The sequence below is a fragment of the Trachurus trachurus genome, assembly GCF_905171665.1.
Source record: "Trachurus trachurus genome assembly, chromosome: 17".
Lineage (NCBI taxonomy): Eukaryota > Metazoa > Chordata > Actinopteri > Carangiformes > Carangidae > Trachurus > Trachurus trachurus.
Genome location: NC_139900.1, coordinates 10,812,800 through 10,836,043, shown reverse-complemented (window position 1 = coordinate 10,836,043; position 23,244 = coordinate 10,812,800). Strand labels below are relative to the sequence as shown.

General features: G+C 41.8%; 1 protein-coding gene across 1 annotated transcript in view; it reads right to left on the bottom strand.

Annotated features, from left to right (window-relative positions):
* Positions 1-1,463: 1,463 nt before the first annotated feature.
* The window catches only part of st6galnac5a (ST6 (alpha-N-acetyl-neuraminyl-2,3-beta-galactosyl-1,3)-N-acetylgalactosaminide alpha-2,6-sialyltransferase 5a), a gene marked incomplete at its 3' end in the record, with an annotated part of 59,886 nt that continues 38,105 nt past the window's right edge, over positions 1,464-23,244 (bottom strand). Inside the window, exons 3-5 of the mRNA XM_083990771.1 lie at positions 22,218-22,630; positions 8,963-9,070; positions 1,464-1,728 (exon numbers count right to left, since the gene is read on the bottom strand). Coding sequence (XP_083846897.1) covers positions 1,464-1,728; positions 8,963-9,070; positions 22,218-22,630 — 786 coding nt within the window. The remainder of the gene's footprint in view (positions 1,729-8,962; positions 9,071-22,217; positions 22,631-23,244) is intronic.

The window sequence follows — 23,244 nt, the reverse complement described above, 5'->3', positions numbered from 1 at the left end:
GTGTAGCACCACTCCTGCAGCTGCTGGAGTGTGAAAAGCGTTCGTGTGCTCGTCACAGAGGAAACAGCACCTCTGTATCTGAGCCACAGCATCTGTCCGCTCGTTACTCACATTAGAGCCGAGGGCAAAAAAAACAAAAAACAAACCTCAAACCAACAGGGACTTATAACCGGGACGTATCATTAAACTAACCACCACTTCCTCCTGACTGACACCTGGTTCTTATTCAAGGAGACGGAGCAGAAAGGACAGAGTGAGGACTTTACATGTAGCATATACTCCCATGGAAATGATAGGGGTGCACATGAAACACAATCGAGAGACTGACAGATCACATACTCATCATTTTAACAAAAAAAAAAGAAAGAAACAAAAAACCTGGTCGTCTTCCAAACGGTCTAATTCTCAGGCGAGGTGATTCAGACTCACACAGGCGGCAGCAGATGAACATAGTGGGATGGATGCAGCTGCAGCGTCCCCTGCTCTCGATCTTAATCTCCCACTTGTCTTGTGTGACATGGCTGTGCATTTACATGGAAATCCAGCTTGTAGCTATATAAATCGCACTATTAACTGGTGACAGGAGCCGACGAAGCCGTATGATACATATGAATGAATTATTGTGTGTGTATGCAGGGGGGGATCTCTGAACCAGGAACAGCTGCAAAGTTTAACTTGTGTGACCCCTTTAGTTGTCTTTTTTTCAACGTGCACGTCTGACACACAGTGTAGAAGTCAGGAAAGTGATTTACACTACACGCCTCCTTTTCAGGAGGTGACGCAGGAGTCTGAATAATTTCATCAAAACTGACCTCAATCTTAAAAAAAAAAAAAAAAACCTCAGAAGAATAAGACGTCTGAGCAGTGATCATAATTTCAAATGGCCAAATTTAAACCGGGGCTGCGCTATTATTACGATTCAGCACACACTCTCTCTCCGCAGCAGCAGCATTACATGGTGAGATTATGAGCATTGTAATGGTATTTTTTTCTTTTCAATGGGCTGTAAGCAGTGGATCCTGTGTAGAGCCTTCATCCAGCAGAGGCTTTGTGGAGAGCCCAACGTGTGTCCCCTGTGATTCCTCTGGTAAACATATGCACACACACACTCACTCTCTCCCTCACACACATGTGCACAAAGACCAGGAGGATCAACAGTAAGACACTGCATGCATTGAAAAGTGGAGTGTGTGACAGCGTTGCCTTCTCCTATAATCTCACTTTACAGGGGTTTCTTCATAAAAGGATGTAGTACTGGTTCGGCGCAGTAAACAAAACACTCTGCTGGAGCCGGAGAGATGTTTTCCAAACTAAATGTCCAGCAGGATCAACAAGAGTCAGTCTTCATCTGTGGTACGGTAACACGTGTTCATGCCTACTTCATGTTAAGGGTCTAGCTACCCTGTCCTCAGTCCTTTCTCAACATGAATCTCTACTCATTTCGTCTTGGCCTGCAGCACCGGTCACGTCTTCTGGGGAACCGAGGGCGCTGCTGTCGTTGTGACCGTTCCCTCCAGCGTCCGGTTGGCCGGTAGAGGCGGGGGGCTCCAGTCCGGCTGGTAGAAGTGGATGTCAAACGTCCGTGCCCATTTGGCGAAGACGCGTTTCTCTGTGATGAAGCGGTGGTGGCTGCCCCGCCGACCGCGCTCGTGGGAAATGTACATGGCGCACTCGTCCGGGCCTCGAGGCTCGTAGTAGTGGTACGGGACGGAGTGATGCTGAGGCTCCCTGCAGGGATGGAGAGGGAGGAAAGAGACGGATGACATTTACAAAAGCAGTTTCATGTACAACATCTCAGTGTTGTTGTTTTTTTTATTTTGTGATGAGAGATAGGGCTTCATAGGGCGAAATCAGCCACATTTATCTGGTTTTAAAGGGGACATATTATGGAAATATCACTTTTTGAAGGCTCTTTAACATATATTTGAGTGTTTGTCTTGCCTTCCGGCCCCCAAAATGCGAGAATTGACAAAAAAATCTGTAATTTTCAGGCTCCCTATATGTTGAAATTCATGTGTTTTTACGAGCTGTTTCCTCAGTTGTCTTCCAGTGATGTAACTAGGATTCGAATTTGCATAATCCCACCCCTACCTGGTACCAGTAGAAGGGGCGGGGCAAGCAGTGGCTCGTTTGCATTTAAAGGAACAGGCTCTGAAACCAGCCGTTCTGAACAGGGCTGTTTTGGGGGATGAAAAGAGCTGTGATGTTTGATTCTTGGGGGATTTTGACCAAAGCATGTCACAGACATGTCTTTAAGACACCTGGGAACTATTTCAATTTGTGGAAAAGGGGGGTATAATATGTCTCCTTTAATGACTTTTAAAGGGGAATTTATGCACGTCGGCATTGCTTTTTCGCAGTTTTGGTCCTCTTTTAATCTCTACGGAGCTCCAGTTTCGGAGTACATATTTTCATAGTCGTAAGAACCCACAGCTAACCCTCACCCCAGCCATGTGCGTTTGTTTTCAATGAAACCAGCGAGAAGGAAATCAGTGGAGCAATGTCTACCCAGGTGGGTGGGTAACATTAACAAGAAATTACAGATTACGGGGTGATCTGGGACACCGGGTCAGAGGCTCTGATCTCGCAAGGTTGGTTTTCTTGCAGGAGACGCTAGGTGGAAGGCAGAGAGCCTCTATTCTCCCTTGTAACAAGTCATTTAACCATCACAATTACTCTGAAGCTGTTTAATTAAGGTAAAAAATCTTGTAGAGTTCCTCTTTAAATGTCACACGCAGCTCAACGGGGAACAGAAAAAGGCAAATAAGTGAAGGTTTGAAAAGCACAAACCAGGTACCATCTTATTATGAGATCACCTAGGCCTGTGCAATTAATCACATTTTGACGTCGACTTTGGCTCCAAACGATCACGAAATCAGGCAAAAAAAAGATGAATATGTCATTTTCATTTGTGCAAGTAAGCCTAAGACTACTAGGATTTCATTCTGAAAGAGGCATGCATGCACAGTTTAGCAGAGTTTATGATATTGACCAAAATAATTGGTGATTATGATTTTTTCCATAATCCAGCAGCTCTAGTATCACAGCAGCTGCATCCCTCGATCCACGAGCGCTCAGTAGTCAATACTTCATTATTAGATGAGACTCAGTATTATGGATCAGAGCAGCCAGTTCTCAAACTCTGTCCTCATTTAAATCTCAACCACTTACTTTCCATTTGGCTTAGTTGGTATTGGTGTTGTTGCTTTCCCATCTGGGCCACCGTAGCCCACTGAGTCATCATGTAATATTGTTTCAGACCCGCCAACCTGTTCGCACTTTGCAGAGCAGCTCTGTATTCTTTCTGACACCACTGTGCACCAGTTGCCACTCGTATCATGCAACAAAAAAAAAATCTGGCGCGGCCTTGTGGGTTTGATTAATTGTGCAGCGCTCGAGTCGACGCCGATGGGCATCTTATCTGTCGCAAAGCAAAAGAAGAAGAGTTAGACCAATCATCTTATCAGATTCATTTCCCCTGCCTGCACTCGTCGACTGGAAGAATATTCTCAAACAGGGACGAGTGACAAATGTGTGAAATTATTTCAAGAGAGAGAAAATGGGATTCTCAAATCGACAGCAAAAGTTTTGACCTTGATTTTCATGTCCTATGTTTTCCTTCCACGTGGCGGTAGCCTGATTATTGAGGACTATCATTTAAACTCCTTTGCAAAGATACACAGATGTGCATATAGCATAATGATATGTATGTATGCAGGAGAGCTTGTTTGTTTACCAGTCATTTAAGCAGAATTAAGTGCTAGCTGTGACCTACGTGTCACAGCTAGTGAAATGTGACTTTCCCTATAGCATTTGTAGTACGTATTAATGCACTATAATGATCGCACCCGGCTGAGAAAAGACCGTCTCTGTGCAAACACCAAACTTTCATGCACCCTGCACACTCTCTCCTGATGCTGATGCCTGTCATCATCAATATACAGCACCAAATATCCAAACATAAATCCATGTGCATTTTCAGAGCAGTGTCAGTGAACTGGTAGCAGTGAAATCAAAGGGTCTGAGGGGAAGAAGTGCTGAGTTAATTCATAGTTTCTAACAGCAGGAAAACGACATAATGGATAAAAACAAGTAATAACATAATAAATGTGCTGCTGTGCCTCTGTAACTGATGCATATTTCATTATAGCAGAGGCAGGCATGGCATTATTCATTTTTTTTTTAATAAAGTACTAAAGCCATTCACTCATCTCTTTGCTTTCCATTTGATTAAATCGAAGTTTAAAGCTGTTTTTAAAAACTAATAGATTGTGTGGATTCTGCGTCATGTGATGAAATGCTCCAGATTGGTAGCTCCCTGCACACACTGAAAGGATTTAAATCCAAAAGTGTCATGTCATTGAATTTCATCTATGCTGAGCTTTAATACAACCCAGGGACAGTCATTGTGTCCAGCTTAATCAGATTTGTGCCAGAGCTTCACATGTGCAGCCAAACAACAGTGAGTATTTTAATTAATAGGGAAAACCTTGATGTGAGTGTCCTGACTGAACTTCAGCTTTAACTATTAGAGAAACAGGGAAGAGTTATAACTACAGTATATAGATGCTTGTGGAGAAGAGCATTCCCAAACCATTATAAAAGTTACACTAAATGTAAATAGTATATTTATTATATAAGATGTGTGTCCTATACTTTGCCCACATGTAGTAATTACATTGCAAAATGATCCAGAATGAAGATGTTAATGGTCCTGACATCATATTTCACCTTGGTTAATGCAGCAGCTCCTTAGGTTTTTTCATCTGAATTAATCTTCACGGTGATAAAAATAGACCTCTTGTATTTCAAACAGTTTAGACCCTTGAATTTTGTTAATCTCAATTCAGTTAATCTTCCCTCCTTCCTAGATTTCTCAAACCAGGAGATAACATGACTCGCACGCTGTTCTCTGATCCACCCGTCGAGTGATATCTCAGATCGGATGCCGCTAAAATATTAATGAGGCGTTTTTTGCTCCTTTACATTTTCAGCTGCACCAGTGTTTGCTCCCTCATAAACAACACACAAGTACATATTTTATTTTACTTTTTACATATATGGCTTGTTTGATTGTTTTTATTTATATTTAGTTTTCAATGAAGCAAGAGCAAATTAATCTTGACATCAAGAGGATAATATTGTATGGTAGCCGCTTGCTTCACTATCAAACAGGGATATTTATGTCTCAGGAATGTACAGACGTCGGTCGGGTCGACTGTTTATTCTTTTCCTCCAGAGACATCAAATCTTGTTCTTCTTGAAGTTGCTGGAACACTGAGCAGTCTGCAGTTGGAGGTTGTTGTTGTTTTTTTCTCCTTTGTTTCCTTTGTTTGTCCAAAATGTCACGCACAAGAGATTTGCCTTTGGTTAAACTTTTTTTTTGGGGGGGGTGAAAACTTTCAGTCGATGTAACAGTTCAGTGGTCCAAGGTTTATTCCAAACACAATGTCAGGAAAAATATGACAGGGATCGCTTCTTGCCTTTCTCAAGTTTCTCTGCACATATTCACAATGAAATATATATAAAATAAAAGGGAAGAATGCCACAAAAGTAAGCTTCAGCCGGAGAAAATATGCACCTTGATACTGCGCTCCACTATTTTAAAGGAACTGCAGAATAGAGGATTGTGATGCTGGGCCATTAAATGGGAGTTGCTGGTACAAAAAGTGACTTGGTCGTCTGGAAGAAGTCGTTAGGAAGATTCATGCGAGTCACATTTTCAAACATTTTTTCTTCAGAAGAAAGGAGAGGATGGTACTTTTATGAAAGAAAAAGTAAGCAACGACCGCATGGTAAAAATTCCTCTTAAGCTAAGAGAGAGAGAGAGAAGTTTGTGAAATAAAATAGGAGAAAAGAGAAGGAGGAAGAGGAGGAGGAGGCATCCAAACTGAAATTTCATCCTGCTCTGTCTGATAATATAACCCCTGCATCACCCTTCATGTCAATAAAGTATATTTGACATGATGTTAGAGAGAGAAAAATGTTTTTTTTTAAATCCCCAGTAGGATCACATGCAGTAAGATCTAGACTTCACTCGTTATACGAGAGCCAAAAGGATTACTAAGTATCAGCTTAAGCCAGAAACTGCTGGGAGAAATGAACCGGCATTTGCTCTTCATTATCATCAAGATTGAAAATGTGCCAAAGCCCAAAATAAAGAATTATTTGAATCAATGAGAGCTAAGTAGGGTGGTGGGGGGGATAAAACAAAGGCTGAACATTTTACAGTTTGTTCTTTTTTATTGAGAAATCTAATATGATTTGTTCCTTGTCCAATAAAATCCTCCAATTTAAGTGTTGACTGAGGTGGTTTGAGACGTGAGCTGTGATTCAAACCATTAAAACTCTGCTAATGAGGCAGGTTGAGCTGGTTGCTAGGAGCAAGATGGAGGCAGCACCGGCTATGTATCCCACGGTTCTCTTTGCATTTTCTGCTTCTTTTTTTTTTTTGAGGGACCGGCGGCCTGGTCACGGTGGTTTCTCTCATCAAAAGTGTTCAAGTATTCGCTGCACTACCTGTCTTTACTCTGAGAATCTCTGGACACAACTAAGAAAATTAAATTAGATTATATGCAGAGTATAAAAGTCGGCGTGGCAGAAGCTGGGGATGAAATTGAAAAGCCTCGCCTGCAGGGATGTCGTCTGCTTTTTGGTGTTGTGTTGTTGTCGTGCTTTAGGTACAGCTGTCCTTTTTGTATTCAGTGCTGTCAGTTGCAGTTAATGTGGTCGTTATTCAAAGTTTCGGTTTAGGATCGTAGACAAAGTCACTCAGTTCTAATAACACTGACATGTAGAGGAATTGAATTCAGGTTTCATCTCTCCTCATGGAAAACCTTGTATCTCTGAATTTGCTGCTTTGGCTGAAATCCTGCTGCATTGTTTAAAGAGGGACTATGCAAGATTTTCCCCCCTTAATTAAACAGTTTCTAAGAGAATGGAGTCTCTCTGCCTTCCACATAGCATCTCTTGGCCGAAAACCAACCTTGCAAGACCAGCGCATCCGACCCGGTGTCCCTTTACTTTACGAAACAACGTGCCCTGTAACCCGTAATCTCTTGTTTAGGACCATAGGCCATTACTAGTTTTAGATATGTATAACATGTGAAATACACCTTTAAAAACAGTTCTTATTTCATGGGAAGTTTTAGTTTCCTGCCACAAGTTGACATGAGCTCTTAAAAAGCCAAAGTACCAAACTCTCCATAATTGATGCTACTCCAAAATTTAACAAGGACGTCGTGCAAAAGTGTTAAGCCAAAAACCACTTGTGGGAAATGAAACTGAAATGTTAAGATGATGCGTCATTGAACACAAAATAAAAAAACTTTGGCTCATTGTGGACAATGTGTTAGCAGAGTTAGAGGCAGTTGGATTTTCATGGCAAAGGATCAGAAAAAGAAAACTCAAAAGCTCTTTAGTCAAACATCTCAAGGTCTTCAGATGAGATTCACCAAACATAATGTGGATCTGATTAACTCACTAGAAGAGGTTTGTTCAAGTCCTTTATGCAGAAACGACGACAGGAAATCAAAAATGGCTGAAGTGCTCGTGGGTGCAGGTGCATGAGGCTTTTCTGTACATATCGGCATGTTTTAAATGAATACCAGTTTCTGTAGTTGTACACAGCAGCAAAAATCTAATAAAACCAAACCAAAACAGTGGACGAAGCGAAAAAAGAAAAGGAGAAAAAGGCAGACTGTTTGACTGACACGAGCTTAAGAAGCGTAGCCGGGAATTAGCTCAGGTGAGCCGAACCTCCCTGATGGCCAGGCTCAGTGGAGCTGAAACCTGTCTGTGGATACAAGGCTGTTTTCTTTTATTAACCTTATAGTGTAGTGTTGCTGGTTTACTTAATAGTCAAAACAATATCTGCAGGATAAAGCTGTATTCCTACCACATTTACGTTGTTAAAGGGATAGTTCAACATTTTGGCAAATTGGCCCATTGCCGTAATCCCTATAGTCATAGCAGTAGGCCTACTGCTATTACCTTTAATTGTCGGTGCAAGCTATTTTTAGAACAGCGGAGCAGAGCTGTGAGCTGCTCAGAGCTACGCTACAGAGGCTCATGGGATTTCTTGGTTTCCCTCATCAAATACACAATCCAACAACTCCAAAACGCTCTGGTGGACAAGTTGTGACCTGCACATTCACCACGCTATGAGATAATAACAGAACATTACCAGACAGAGTTGTTTTAGAGGGAAATTCATGCAAAACCACTGATGCGCGTTCTTGTCTGGGGCAGTTTTTCAGCAAGCAGTCTCTGCATTTGCCTCTAAAACAACTCTGTCTGGTAACGTTACATTATTATCTCATAGCGTGGTGAATGTGCAGGTCACAACTTGTCCACCAGAGCGTTTTGGAGTTGTTGGATTGTGTATTTGATGAGTTTGATAAAGGAAACCAAGAAATCCCATTAACCTCCATAGTGTAGCTCTGAGCAGCTCGCGGCTCTGCTCCGCTGTTCTAAAAATAGCTTGCACCGACAATTAAAGGTAACGAACCTACTGCTATGACTATAGTATAGGGATTATGTCAACGGTCAATTTGCCAAAATGTTGAACTACCCCTTTAAGACACTTTATTCCACTATGTGGTGATGGTGTGTGAGACTTCATATTGACCATAGGAATAAAAAAATAGTGTGAGAGTGAAAACTTGGCTTAATGTTGATCTCTTACTGACTTGTTTACTTTTTACCGACTTATTTAAGTATTCCACCAACATCTCCAGCCACTCTGACATTTTTATTTATCAGCTCCCAGAATATATTTACAGTTTTAATCTTTCTTATCAGGCGGCTGTACGGTGTTACTCCATGAATTTCTATACACTTGAAGCGACCACATGCATAGCTCTGCTTTAGAAAAATAAAAATAAAAAAAACTCCACAGTGACGGTGCAACACTGATGAGCTCATGATGATGGTTTTTTACATTCAGCTCCGACTGTCTCACCTGCAGAAGTCAGGGGCAACCATGCCGTAGACATTGATCCTATCGCACAGCTCCAGGGCGATGGTCATAGTGAACCAGCCGGTGCTCAGCCAGGAGTTTGATATCCTCCTGCAGAGAAGAAGGAGGAGGAGGAGAGAAAAGACAATCAGATGGATTTCATGTGTGAGAGAACACAAGGATGAAAACTGCACCATATTTGATTTTTTTTTTTTTTTTGAAGATGTGATTAACGGGGATAGATAATCAGAAAAATCTCACACTGGTGTATTATGGCAGAATAAAGATTCCTCTGGATCCAGAGGGTCGATACTCTTGACTGTGAGATCATTCAAGTTCCCACACAGCTTCATTAAAATACAGATCCATCCTACATATCGACTGATACAAATGAACGCTGTCAAATAATCAAAACCTTAATCAGAAAAATAGCCTTGGTCTGTATGTGGTGCAGCAAGTCAAGATGACACAGCATCCTCAGCTGAACGAGCAGTTTTTGTAAAAAAAAAAAAAAAAAAGTAGGCCTATTTATTTTTTAATAGAAACGAGCACTAATTATCGTTTTTCTTAGATATGTTGTTTTGGGAGCAACATGAAACGATATTTACATTCCCTGAGAAAATCTTTAAATCTAAATGCCCATCAGAGTCAGAGTGATCCGTCTCATAGGGTTCGTATCAGATGAAGAAAAGAAAAAAAAGCGCTCCAGTCTGACTACCATGCATTTTTTAAGAACTCCTTGTTGGTTTTCAGCAGATTTAATGGGCTCCAGAGTCATGAAACTTGCACAGTTTCTAAAGGGCCATGAAAAGCAAAAACAACTTTAATCAAAAACCAAAATAACTAAAACTTAAGTTTGTTTTTCATGTCGGTGAAAGACACACACACCCTAATGAGACTCAACTGAAATCTGCGGTGGTGAGGACACATCACAGCGCCAAATGTTTATAACATTAGCTTCATTTCATTCAGATTGCAGCAGCATGCCAAGTGACCTTTGGAGGATTTTTTTCACAGACTGTACCTCTCTCACATTTTCGTCACGCGGCGACATGGTTTTTAGGATTAGCATTAGCATTTAGCTCAGAGCGCTGCCCGCCATGCCCGACGGGCGTCACGGAGCCTGCGAGTGTGGCTGCAAACGCTTCGGTGTTGTTGTTCACAGTGCAGCAGTGACAGAGGATGTCATGATGCCGATCTCTGGCTCGTTGGCCTGTAGCCACAGCTGTAATCGCTGCCAAGCGCTGCCAAGCGCTGTCAAGCAGAGAGGGTGGGGGGTTTAGCTACTGTGGTCCAAGGCATTTTTGGAACAATCAATATTCATCATCAGTTCAATTTTTGAATTGGTCTCAGTGAGGAAACAGAAACCCATCACCGCTGCTGCTCTTGTTTCTACCGACACAGTGTGAAAATATTCAAATTAGAAATGATGTAACAATTTTACAATGAGACATTTCAGCAGGGAAATATCTGAGCCCCTGAGCGGCGTCAGGCAGAGCCGAACCGTCTCTTCATGCTCAGCTACGACTGGGATGGAGCTGGTGACCTGCAGATCATGCATCAGTCATCAGGTGCGTTGTCGAGATGGCGCCTTTGTAAATATTAAACAGGATGGTGAAGTCATACCCCTGCAAGCTCTATTATTATCACCGCTCGCTCAAACAGGGTCATTTTCTAAATAAGTTGTTATGTTGTAATTGGCCCAAAAAAAAGAAAGAAAGAAAAATCCAGCAAAGGAGGAAAATAAAAATCAATTCTCCTTAATGCACAGCAATTACATCACATTAACTCCCTTATTCAATAATTAAAGATGTACTAGTGCCACTGGCGGTGCTGTGACACCAGTAAATTACTGCCACATTAATTTACAGTGGCAAGAAGAAAGTGCATGAACCCTTCGGAACGACCTGGTTTTTCTGCATTAATTGGACATAAAATGTGATTTGATCGTCTACAAACTGACAAGTGTAGACAAACACAATGTGCTCGAGCTGATAACGCACAAACAGTTTATAATGTTGTGTCATTCTTCCTGCAAAAGTCCCTCAGCTCAGACGTATTCTTAGTACCACTGCGGTGCATGTGCAGCTTTCTGAGCTAATTTCACAGCCTTTCTGCTGCGTTCAGTCTCAGTCTCAGCTCCGACTCCAAAAAGATGGATTTTCTTTGAAGTCATTGTCTCGTAGATTTAATTCAGTCTTTAGGGTCGTTGTCCAGCTGCTGCATCATCCATCCGGCATCTGCTGGGCCTCAGCCACCCTGACGTTATCCCTTAACTTGATAAACTTGGGAATTCATTCTCCCCCTGAGGGTGTGGAGCTGTCCAGCCTCAGAGGCCTATTTCATACCATATAGATGTTCTTCTCCAACAATTCAACCTTAGATCCATCAGTCCATCCATTTTCTTCCACTTATCCAGAGTCGAGTTGCAGCAGCAGCAGGTTAAGCAGAGGGCTCCAGACACTCCCTCTCCTATGAAACACTTTCCAGCTTCTCCTTGGAGATCCCAAACTGTTCCCAGGTGTCTTCATACTGTAGTTCGACAGAGGGAGGCATCCAGGAGGCCTTATGCCCAAACCACGTCACCTTTTGTTATGAAGGAACATCGGCTCTATCCCCCTATAGGGACGTTTCCACTGCAGGAACCCCGAAGGATCACCTCCTGGAACTTTTACAAGGACTAAATGAGTCCCTATACCTCTGGGTAGGAACTTAGAGTGGCCCTGAAAAACTCCCGTGCTGATTGGTCATACTCAAAGCAGGATGTGATGCCAAGAGAAAGCCCCAAAAGAATGCGTTTTTAAAGCCCAGCATTGCTAAAATAGCGTCTACACAACTGGAAAAAAGAGTATAAGTCTGTAAAAGATGTTTGATAGTAGTAGTATAAGATGTATGATAAGTGGACAGACTTATACAGATTATACGACCATTGAAAAAACATTTTTAAAACCCAGCATTATTACAAAGCGTCTATCCGACGGAAAAACAGCAACAGCAACAGCAACAGCAGTAAAAAAAAAAACTGCTGTACAACGATTGCGCAACGATCAGTGGAGACACGGCGGCCGAGAGGACCGAATGGGAGGACGGTTCCTATAAAGTTCCTACCCGCCTCCATTTACCAGAAATTCCCGCAGTGGAAATGCAACTTACGTGTCTAAAGCTGAACCCGGCCGGCCATCCTGTGGAGGAAGCTCATTTCAGCTGCTTACATCCATGACCTCACTCTTTCCGTCACTACCCGAAGCTCATGACCACAGGTGAGAGTTGGAACGAAGATCAACTGGTAAATCGAGAGCTTCACCCTCCAGCTCAACTCCCTCTCCACCATAACACCCCGTCCTGACATACAGCGATGCGACAGTGACGCAAGCGAGCGAGCGAGGAAAAGTGATTAGAATGCGTTACTTTTCAATCAGCCTGTCCTGACGTGCCGCGAGCGCCGTCGCGCCGTCCAGCGATGTCGCTCAACCCTTAAATTATCGCTCGCGTTGTCTCTATCTGGACGACATTTCGCGGTGGTGTCCCGCCCCTAAACACTTCTGTCTGTTGATCGCTTGCTTCATCCCACCCTCACTTCCAAATAAGACTGTGAGACACTTGAACGTCTTCACTTTGGGTGGGAACTCGCCTCCAACCCTGAGGCAGCAGTCGACCATTTTCCAGCTGAGACCCACAGCTTCAAACTTGCTTCATCAGTCTGTAGACATTTTTTCCCTGCAGTGGTGTGAGGTGTCGAGGCATTGGTGCTTGCATGGAGCAGCTTCCTCTGATAGAAATGATGCACCTAGACCCATTAATAGAGACATTAACCAGCTCCAGTGACTCCTTAAAACCTTTTTCTGTTGCTCTGAGCTTCTTCTTCTTGTTATTTTACCTCACTTACGGATCTACCTTGTGTCTTTTAAGTCGTCTTAGCAGGACATCCACTTCCAGGGGAGCAGAGCCACAGAGCTAAATCGTCTCCATTTTGCCCGACTGTGTCCTGGTGAATATCTATAAACTCTCTGTAGCACTTTCATCTTTATGCTAATCAACAATTCTTGATCCTAAGTCCACTGAGATCTCTCTTTCAGATCAGCAGACGCTCGGTGTGAACAGCAGACTCAAAATGTCTTGAAGTCAAAGCAGCTCAAAGTCAAACTGTGCCTCATTGACTGGACTGGACATGTTTGAAAACTCCTGACTAGTTCGTTTCTGTTCGTGTCATTAGCCGAGAGCTTCACACACTTTTCCCAGCCAGCACTGTGAATACATTTTCAATTCACAGTGCTCACACAAAGTTGGGGATATTTGGGTGAAATTTATGGAAAATGTAAAGAAGTTCATGATACAGTGATATCATATCAAGAAAGTAGGGCATTTAAGTAGAAGTGCGGAATGGTAATTTCTCCATCTTAAACAATGTATTGACATGTGCATTCACGAGTTTAGAGAAGGTCAAATCAAGTTCACCTGTAAAGGTTGTAGTGCATTTTAGGTGCAGCTGGATATCCATAACTTTTTGTGAGAAGTGTATAGTTTTAATAACGTTTGAAGTCAGGATACGAACAATAGGAACGTTTTGTGTGTTATCAGTTTTTAAAGTTTGACCTACATATTTCATTTTATTGTGAGAAGCGCTGTTGAATCTTTTTTTTTTTTTTGCAGCAAATGGTCTGGAGCACAAAAAAGAACAAAACTCTCCGACTGTCAGGCGGCTTTAGTTTGTGAGACGGCAGAAGAGATGAAGGCTGATGGGAAGAGAAAATGATTTGAGTGCAGAGGGAAAGGAGATGTATTTTTAGTTAGAGGTTAGAAAAAAAAACACATTGAGATTTTATCAGGAAAATACCAAGTGACTAATTCTGTTTCTTTTCATTTTATTTTATTAAATATAAGCTGTTGACTGGAGACTCGACTCGAATTTCAAGTCAAGAGTTGATGAGATACTTGAGTCTAGATAAAAGCAGCTGCTGGTATGACCAATTAATTATGATATTATTATTTATAACCTTACATACTTTAGATAAAACAACTTTTTATGTGGTTAAGTTGTTAATTTACTTAATAATCGTAACTTTTTGGGGGAGTTTTCTTTTTTTTCCCAGGTCATGTCAACTTATTTTTACTCACACCGCTGTTTTCAGGGAAGCTTGTTACTGCTTGTTGTCGTATCTCTCACACACACAGACACACACACCAACATCCATAGTGACTGAGGTTTTAACTCTGCCAGTTAGAGAAACAAAGCCGGGGCCTGATAAGGAAAGTCTCGACAAGAACAACCAGGCAGGCGCCTCGACACCCCGCTCGGCTCCGGCTGATGAGGGTGACACATCTGGAGTGGAGGGTTTACCTGCTCGTTTGAAAAGGGGTTCAGATTTCTCTCTTTTATTCTCTCACAGAGAGGTGAACAGTGCAGGACGATACACATTAGGCAAAAAAAAAAGAAAAAGAAAAACCCTGAAATAAAAAGCCTGTTTAGCATTTGTATTTTGAACGTTTCCCCTGTTTGGGGGGAACGGCGGAAAAAGAGACGCATCTTCCTGGAAAGCTGTAGGGAGGCGAGGAAACGTTACTAGTTTGTTGATAGGAGATCAGAGGAGCGTTATAGACAAGACCCCTGAGTGTAATTAAAACACACTCTGCTGTGCCGGGCTTTGTGTCCACACCTCTGTGTATTTTTAGTCATGCTAGTGCTGTGGTGCCATGTTTCTCTTACTCCTTTGATCCAAAGGGAGATATTATCAGGATGTTGTCATGAAATACGCTGCAATATCCTCACTGATGAAAAAAAAAATCACTAAATCTGGTTATTCTACATGCAAATTTTGTGAAATCCAGTCAAATCCAATGTGCATGAATTAGTTTTAGCTAACATGTTGACAGGAATGGGAGCATAAAATGTCAGTGATTTACACAGAAAACAGTGAATAAAACATTCAACATGTCAGCAGGAGGCAGACAAACTGAACACAAGGTGAAAAGGCCAAAAAAATAAATAAGAATTTCCTGTTTTATTAATGTTCAGTGCAAAAAATGTCTCTAAAGTACAAGTCGCTAACATGACTCCTGTAAGCTAGCATCAGCACGGTGAGGCTGAACATAATAACCTGTTTACTTCTTCCCCTTCACCTCATGTAGCTACTGTGGTGGACAGTTGACATTCATACATATGATGTAATTTTGTAATATAATATTTCAAACACTTGACTAATTGTCAATTAGCATCATTCTTTATAGTTGTAACTTTTACATATGTAGGTAATATGCAAAAATGCGGCATCATTCGGGGAGAAATATTTGAAGAGTTACTGTGCGTTCACACCAAAAGCTTCCAAAGCGTCAAAAACCCCCGAGGGTGGGCTTCAGACAAGACAGCTTCCAAAGCGGCAAACATTTTCAACCGCTTTGGTCGCTAACATAAATATCATGCTTGAATTTGGAGAAGAAACATACTGTACTGTTTATATTAGATATCAAAGAGGGATATAGAAATGGACTTCGTCTTTTATCCCTAAACAATCTGACCTTTGACACAGCAACATTGTGTTTGCTGCAGTAAACGGTCACTTCCTGCTGTTTCTCTGTTTCCCGAACCTCCCGCATCCATCGCTCTGCACACGCCGGCTGAGTGACGGCCAGATGAATAGTGACAATGCACTTTTGTGTGTTTTTTAAACCTTTATTAGAGTCTGTTCACGCAACAAACAACAGTGTCAAAAGCGATGTTATCGCAGCTGAAGCACAGATTTCTCATTTTCTTTTAAGACAGGAGCCAGGTTGTCTGGAACATGTTGATTTGTTGTGATATGCAAACACAGCCACTGGGCTTTAATATGACAACAGCCCAGCCATGACTCACACACACACACCTCCTGCAAATTAGAAAACTTTCAAAGTTCAAAGCACAACATTTTGTCATCAAGCGCTCGGCGGTGGATGCGTGGAGGTCTTAGTCAGGATGCATGCAGCTAATCTCACTTAAGAAGTCTTCCTCATTTCCTTGTTTATGAACATGGTGATGAATAATGTGGTGTGAAATGTCAAGCTCTCAGCTTCAATGGCTGTCTTTTTAAAAGGACTGAAGGGAAGCTGTGAGTAGGAAGACAGATTTATCCCCGTGAAGAGGAACAGTGCTGTTTTCTCATGTTTCGCACAGTTTGGTTCTTTAAATCAACATCACCCATTTAATGAACGGTTTAATCGTGTGTTGATCTTTGAGACTTAAAAGTCGGATTTCCACTAAAAAAGTGAGATCATTGTCGCAGTGCTTGTATTTAATAAAGGAGTCGACTGCTTTCACAATAATGGCACTTGAAGCTAAACATCCTCCTTCAGGTAGAGACACAGGGGCGTGTTGTTATAATAAAAACATATAGTTTTAATTAGGGAGACAGAGGGAGAAGTGGACTGTGCTGCTGTTGCATTGTTGCCATTTGTAAAGAGCAGGTGTGTTGTCAGTGAGCGTATTGTAATGGCGGTTATGTAACTGCTGAGAAATAAAGGTCACATGAAGATGTGATGAGTTGTAATTAGTTAAAGCTGAAGCAGCTGTTGGACATCATCATCATCAGCATCGTCTTCTCAGGAGGTGGTGATGATGCAGATTAGTGGAGATGGTGGTTTTCTTGTTGTTGTTGTTTGACTGGAAACACCTGCAGCTAGACGCGGCGTGCAGACGTGTTCAAGGCTAAATACAACTTAAGTGTGTATTTTTGTTGATTTCTAATTCAAGAAATTACTTTTTTATTTTCAAGGATGTGTGTATCTGCTCGGTCTGATCACAGTTCCTGTTTCTGTTGCATCAGTTTTCTTTTTCTTGATGCGTTCCTCAGGGGTGAAAATGGCAGGAAAAAAAAAAACTGCCTTTACCCCTTGTTTGCAATCTCCTTTCATGCATATTTTTTTTCCCCCCTACCAGAGTTATTATATGTCCTCTCTGATGTTTCCTCTCCACCCGCAGCGAAGTTTGGTTTTCATTTTGTTTCTATAGCTCGTCTAATTTTCCTACATTTCCCTCCATCTTTCACTTTCTGGTTGTCGGCTACTTGTGCCTTTCATTTCATTAATCTCCAGTGCAGATACTGAGGATTTATTATGTCAGCTTGAGTAATGAAAATATATGGGTCCTCGCTTTTAAATTTCAACACTAAAAAACTAAAGGAAATAAAACGTCGAGAAGTAGTTAAGTAACTTTTTTAATCCGCCATTTTCAACAGAAAATTTTCCATCTCTACCAAGAGTGAAAAGGGTCTTTTTTTGGTGACATTTTTATTTCTTTTTTCTCTTTCTTTTTAATCTCACAGAGAGTAACAGCCTTCACGTTTAGACAGAATGGGACAATCTTTATTAGTTTTTAAAATCTGGTCACCTCTTGTGTTTACCTGCGGAGGTTCGCCCACTTTCACCCCGAGCAGAAGCTTCATCACTCACTGAGAACGTGTGCGTGGGTGTGCATGGCCTCTTAAAAGCCACTCTTACACTTAAAATGAAAAGCAAACCGACTTTCTTTTCCTATACTAAATTGACTCTTATGTTCCTTCTGAGCATAATTATGGGAGCTGTGATTAATGCAGGCTCAGGTTCTGGCTCCAGTGGTTCCAAGTCTATAAGAGGAGATCTGGTTCTGTTCACTCCTTCATGATCCATTTCACTTCAGCCTCCTGTTTTTTTTCTGCTGCAGCTGTTGCACAGTTTCTGAGGTTTCTCCTCTCTCAGTTTTGACCTTTTCACATTGCAGAACTTTTTTTTTTCTTTCCAAGGCTTGAACTTGCATTTCTTTTTCTTTTTTTTCCCCACTGCAGGTAGATTTGCTGTCAGAGCGATCAGCACTTCTTATAATCTTCTGAGAAGTGAAAGACGTCTAAACCACCTGGCCTGCTGCAACCCACACATTTTTATTCCAGCAAACTATACCACAACCGTGCACCACAGAGGAGCTGTTAGCAGTGATTATAAAGCATTACAGGGATATAAAGCACTGAATATATATATAAAAAAAGTTGCTCCTAAGGCTAATTTCCCTTTAATCACCGGTTGATGCTCATTCCAGCTTTGCAATTTAACACCGAGGATACAGAGAGAGGGGGGAGGCCGTTTTTTCACGGCTCCTCTGCCGGTGTGATTAAAATGGGTGGATGTGGCATCATCCCACACCATCTTAATTACCTTTACTGAAATGCCATAACCCATAATTACAATTACAGGCTTGCAGGGTTGCAGATCGCACAGTTGATTACCCAGAAACTCTACTGCTATTACTGCTGCCCCCCCCCCCCCCCCCCCCCCCCCGCCCCCAGCAGGAGCCAAACCCTCACTGACAATAGAACTCATTTTATAAATTAAGTAAAACATTGTTATTCCATAAAAAAAGTACAGCGCAGTCGGCGTGATGATAGCCTCCTTTAAACTTTCTCAAACATTAGACAAGATACAGAACTAATGCGTTTAAAGGAAGGAATACATTCCCTTTTCTCCACCCACGCTCCCCACGGCAGAAATGACCTAAAATAAGCCTCACAGATGTTAATGCCTGATGCTACAAAGGAAGAGAAACAGCCAATAAGAGCAGTGACAGAAGCTGCTTGCTCACTGTAAACATTTACCATGACTGTAGGCACCGATTCTGACGGATGAATGTCTGAGCTATTCACCAAATCCTCTACTCTGCAATTTCCCCCCTGACATCTATCTTAAGCTGCAGTCAGATTCAATCTCCACTGACAGCCCATACAAAGGCTCAGACAAAGAGAGGGAGAGACAAAACTGTGTGTGTGTGTGTGTGTGTGTACGGTGGCGTTTTCATTAAGCATTAATAGCCACAGGACTGAGAACTCAGCTAGGACTCATTCAATTTAGGTCCTTTACCAGAGTGAGAGAAGGTGTTGCACACACACAGTGTTTACTGAGCCATCTGCACTTCACACAGGCAGGCGGAGGAGACTCTGTCCTTTTTCTTTTTTTTCCCTGTTACATTACTATTTCATGTTGAACTTGAACATTAACCTTGAGAGCTGTCTTCGTGCAAGAAACAAACTAAATTCCCATCACACTCGTTTTCACAACATGCCCAGTTTACCTGCTGAATCGACAACTACACAGAGAGTGGGTGCAAAGGCGTGAATTTTCGACAGCCAGCAACCCGTGTCTTTAATTCTGGCTCTTTTCAAAAATGAAAAACTGAACTGACACCTCATGTGCACAGGACGGAAAGACATGCATGTAGATACAGACACAATGAAAGGAAGAACACCACGAGTGTTTATACAAATGAATAATAATATGCAAACCTGTTCACGCAGGCCCCCTAGTGGTTGGGACGCCGGCGTCCCAAATCAATAACACACGAACGGCGTCCTTAATATAACGAAAAGTAGGCATGCTGTAATTAAAACTCCACCACAGACCTTTTAAGGACACTTTCAGCAACAGGTAGAAAAAAAATGAAGTTTCTAGGTGCTACGGTTTTTTCACAGTCACTGAAAATGTCTCAAACAATATCAGACTACGGCAGCCCGCAAGTGACGTCACGTCAACAACGAAGGTGATTTTAACATATGTACCATCTGTACACCTCTTCTTTCACCACCAAAAAATCGTTTTCTGTCATATAAACAAAAGCAAAGCACAAAAATGCAGTTTTTACCCCATCAAAGGTTTAAACAAGCCTGCTCACTCAACAAAAACAAACCCGGAAGTCATTTTCGAGTGCCGAAAAAGACGGACAATAATCAATAATAGACCCACTAAAACACTGAATAAAATTACAAGCTTACCCTTTTTTAAAAGCTGAACATGTGCTCGAAAATAATTCATTGATTGATTTTATCCATCGTGACCAGATATTCCACGGCGTTTTACGTAACTCCGCAGTTCTAATACTACTCGCATTCTCCGGCAGACTGCGCACCCGCTTTGCGCATCTCTCGTCGCCTGTCAATCAAAGTCACGGGGGTGAAAACTTTTTGGTCCAATAGCAGAGACTCTAAGGTGTGACCTGATATATAATGATCCCTGATTGGGCAAAGCTTAAGCCTGCACCCAGCTGGTTCATGTGGTTCCCTCTCCCCCTAGTGTCAACATGTAAGCAATACAAGTCGACACAAAAAGTGTGTTTTTACTGCCCCAAGTTTAATTAAAAATAATAATAAAAGACAAAATGAACTATTTCAAATGTCCTTGTTAATTTAAGCCATCACTGATGGTTGTGGGATGTTTACTTCTGGAGTTTTAAAGGAAAATAACAATATAATACAGGCGAAAATAGGTAAATTCATGTTTGGATGGGTTTTGGACACTAAATATTCATCCCCAGAAATAAAATTTTCAAATGGCATTTTACTTATGTAACTGGTGTTCCTAAAACCCATCAAGTGTGTGATTGGCCCCAATAGGTTATCTGTTGGAAAAAAAAAAAATCTCACTTAAATCTTGCAGTGTGCATTTTAGCCAAATTGGACAATTTTGGACAGGTTTTGCACACTGTACATCGCCAAGGGACACTGTTTGGAAAAACTCTATAGTGCCTCAGTAGTTTTACATATCAACCTAAAATTTGGTACACATGTGGACAGGGAGTGTGTGAACCATATATGTAAAATTCAACCTGTTTTATAATTAGGATTTTGATATATCACCTTTTCACCAAAAATTTCAAACTCGTTTTTTTTTTTTTTCAAAAAAAAAATAGCAATTCCAGAAGCCCATTTTTTTATGGAATGACTCAATTCAATATTTTATAGATATAGATGTAAAGGGACAAAGGTTGTCTTTCATTTAAGCCATAAACCATAGTTGTGGGATTAGTACTTCTGTGGCTATTAAGCTTTAATTGCAGTGATACAAAAACAGGCGGAAATTGCCAAAAATGGCCTCTGCATGAAGAGGTTGATCCAAATAACCACAAGCGCTGACCCTGACTCCAGACTCCATCATAGGCCACAATGGATTAATGTCACTGTCATTCATAAATGTAACTATAGCTTAGATACATAGAACATATGTTGTATATCCAGCTGTTTGCCTCTGATATTGAACGACAGCTGGAAGATGCTCTGTGTGCCAGAACTGGTCCAGATGTGGGACTAGCCCCTTCAGAGGAACGGTGCGTAGTATACGTGAGAAGAAAACAGACATGTGGCACAAACATGGTCTGGGAGATTTCTGTCTTGTATAGTTTTTTCTATTACTGCATTACTCATGCAGTTAACACCATAATATGGAAATAGTGAAAACACCAAATCACATTTACCCAGAGCCTGAGGTGAAATGAACTAAATTTCATATTTTGTTTTGACCAGCATGTTAGTGACTGAAACAAATTAGGGTTATAAATTGATTAAAATATTTAATCATGATAAATTGCATGTGTGTCCATAGTTAATTGTGATTACTTGCAAATGAATTGCACATTTTTTATTTAGTCAGAATGTACTTTAATGGGATATTTTTCAAGTCCTCTATGCAAATGTAACTTAATTATACGATAAATATTGTCTGGGAACTTGTTCTCGTTGCATTTGGTGTAAAAAGTCTGCTCAAATATTAAAGACCCCCCAAACCAAAAATTGACTTTTTGAAATCATTAACATGTCAATGTAGTGTTTGGGTTCTGCTACAAGACATTTCAGCAGCGAAGTTGCTAATGCACGCCACAACGGAGCATTTTAGATTTGAAAATGCAGTTTCAAAGTCAGAGTCTGAAAAAGTTGGATTCAGTTTTTCAGCACCCAGTCAGGTTTAATACGTCAGAATCCCTAGCAACCAATCCTGTTGATTTATTTTGCATCTCATTTGTTGTTCACTGTGACATCGCCCCTCTGTCTCTCTCTGACGCGCACCGCAACCCATGGCGGTGGGCAGGTGCAAGTCGTGATGCATTTGCATACTCATGAATATTCATAGAACCTGGATTTTTCAATGAGGGAGAAATAGTAGACGTGTTTTTAGCCTCTTTGAGAGTTTTTTTAAACAACTTTTTTGTGGGAAAGCAATTCTAGTCAAAAAATAGTTGTTTAACAAATTTTAAAATGCCTCTTTAGGGGGACTTTAACTTGATGATGCCATATGAGTGCTAGCTGTAAGCAGAGACGGTTTAGCTCTTGACTGTGAGCTGATTAAAACTATGGATCAGGTCAAAGGTCAAAAGCACAGAACATGTGTTAATGATGAGTCTATTTGTAATAAAGCGTTATTATCGTGTTACTGTGACCCTCCCTAAAATAACTTTTTCAGCACCTCTGAATAACTTCTTATTAACACGGTAACACCTCACCTGTCCTTGCCGGTCTCCTTCTTGAAGAGCTCGTCGAACTGCAGCATCTTCTGCCAGGAGATGATGTAGACTCTGAGTTTGGGCAGCACCTGGTTCATCAGCCTCAGGTTGTTGTACACCAGGCCCTTCCCGTCGCGCCTCATGTAGCTGCTCGGGCCCCAGAAGATGAACACGGCGTCCTGGCTGGCGTTGAGCAGCTCGTGGCGGCTCCTCAGGACCCTCTGCATGCTGGAGTGAGCGATGACACGGAGGGAGGTGCGGCGGCCCACGTCGCGGGCGTAACCCCTGGCGGTCGGCGCGTCGTTCATGCGGATGACGCACTCGGCCCGGTCGATCTCTTCACCGCGGCCGCCTCCGATGAGGTGACCCGAGCTGGTCACCAGGGCACAGGTGTGGCAGTGCATCCTCAGAGGCTGATTGATGGAGACAGGAGAGGAAAACAGGGAAGAGGTAAACAGAGGAGGAAAAAAAAGTACTTCTTTCTCCTAGAAACATCTTCTGTGCATCCAAATATCTGGCCTCCTCCTCCCCTGTGGAGGCACCGGCAGCAGAATTTTTGTGTTAGTTTTGCACCATATTTATAATAAAATCTACAAACTTTTTCTTTTTTTATTTGTCAGAAGTCAAAATGCTGTGAAAGTCCTGCTTCATAGGGAATATGCAAAGCAGACAGAAATGCTCACCTAAGGGAACTTTGGTAAAAAGCTTCACTCTGTGTTTGAGGCAGAAAATGCTTTGTTGACAAATAGGGAGCGACAGAGCCGCCTGGGTGTGTGTGACTTGTCATATTGCTTTGTGATTGGTAGAAACCCCGGGGTGTTACAAAGGCTTCACCTTAAATCTTTCTCCCACTCACACACAACAGAGGAGTGTGTGTGTGCTCACCTCCGACACAAGCACAGCGATGCATAGAAGTCATGTGGAGCTCCTATTAGACATAAACCCATGAAAGGATTAGGCATAGAGAATAGTGAGCACTTTATAGGGAGCTGAATCTTATTTCTAGTGCTGTCAAAGTTAACGTGTT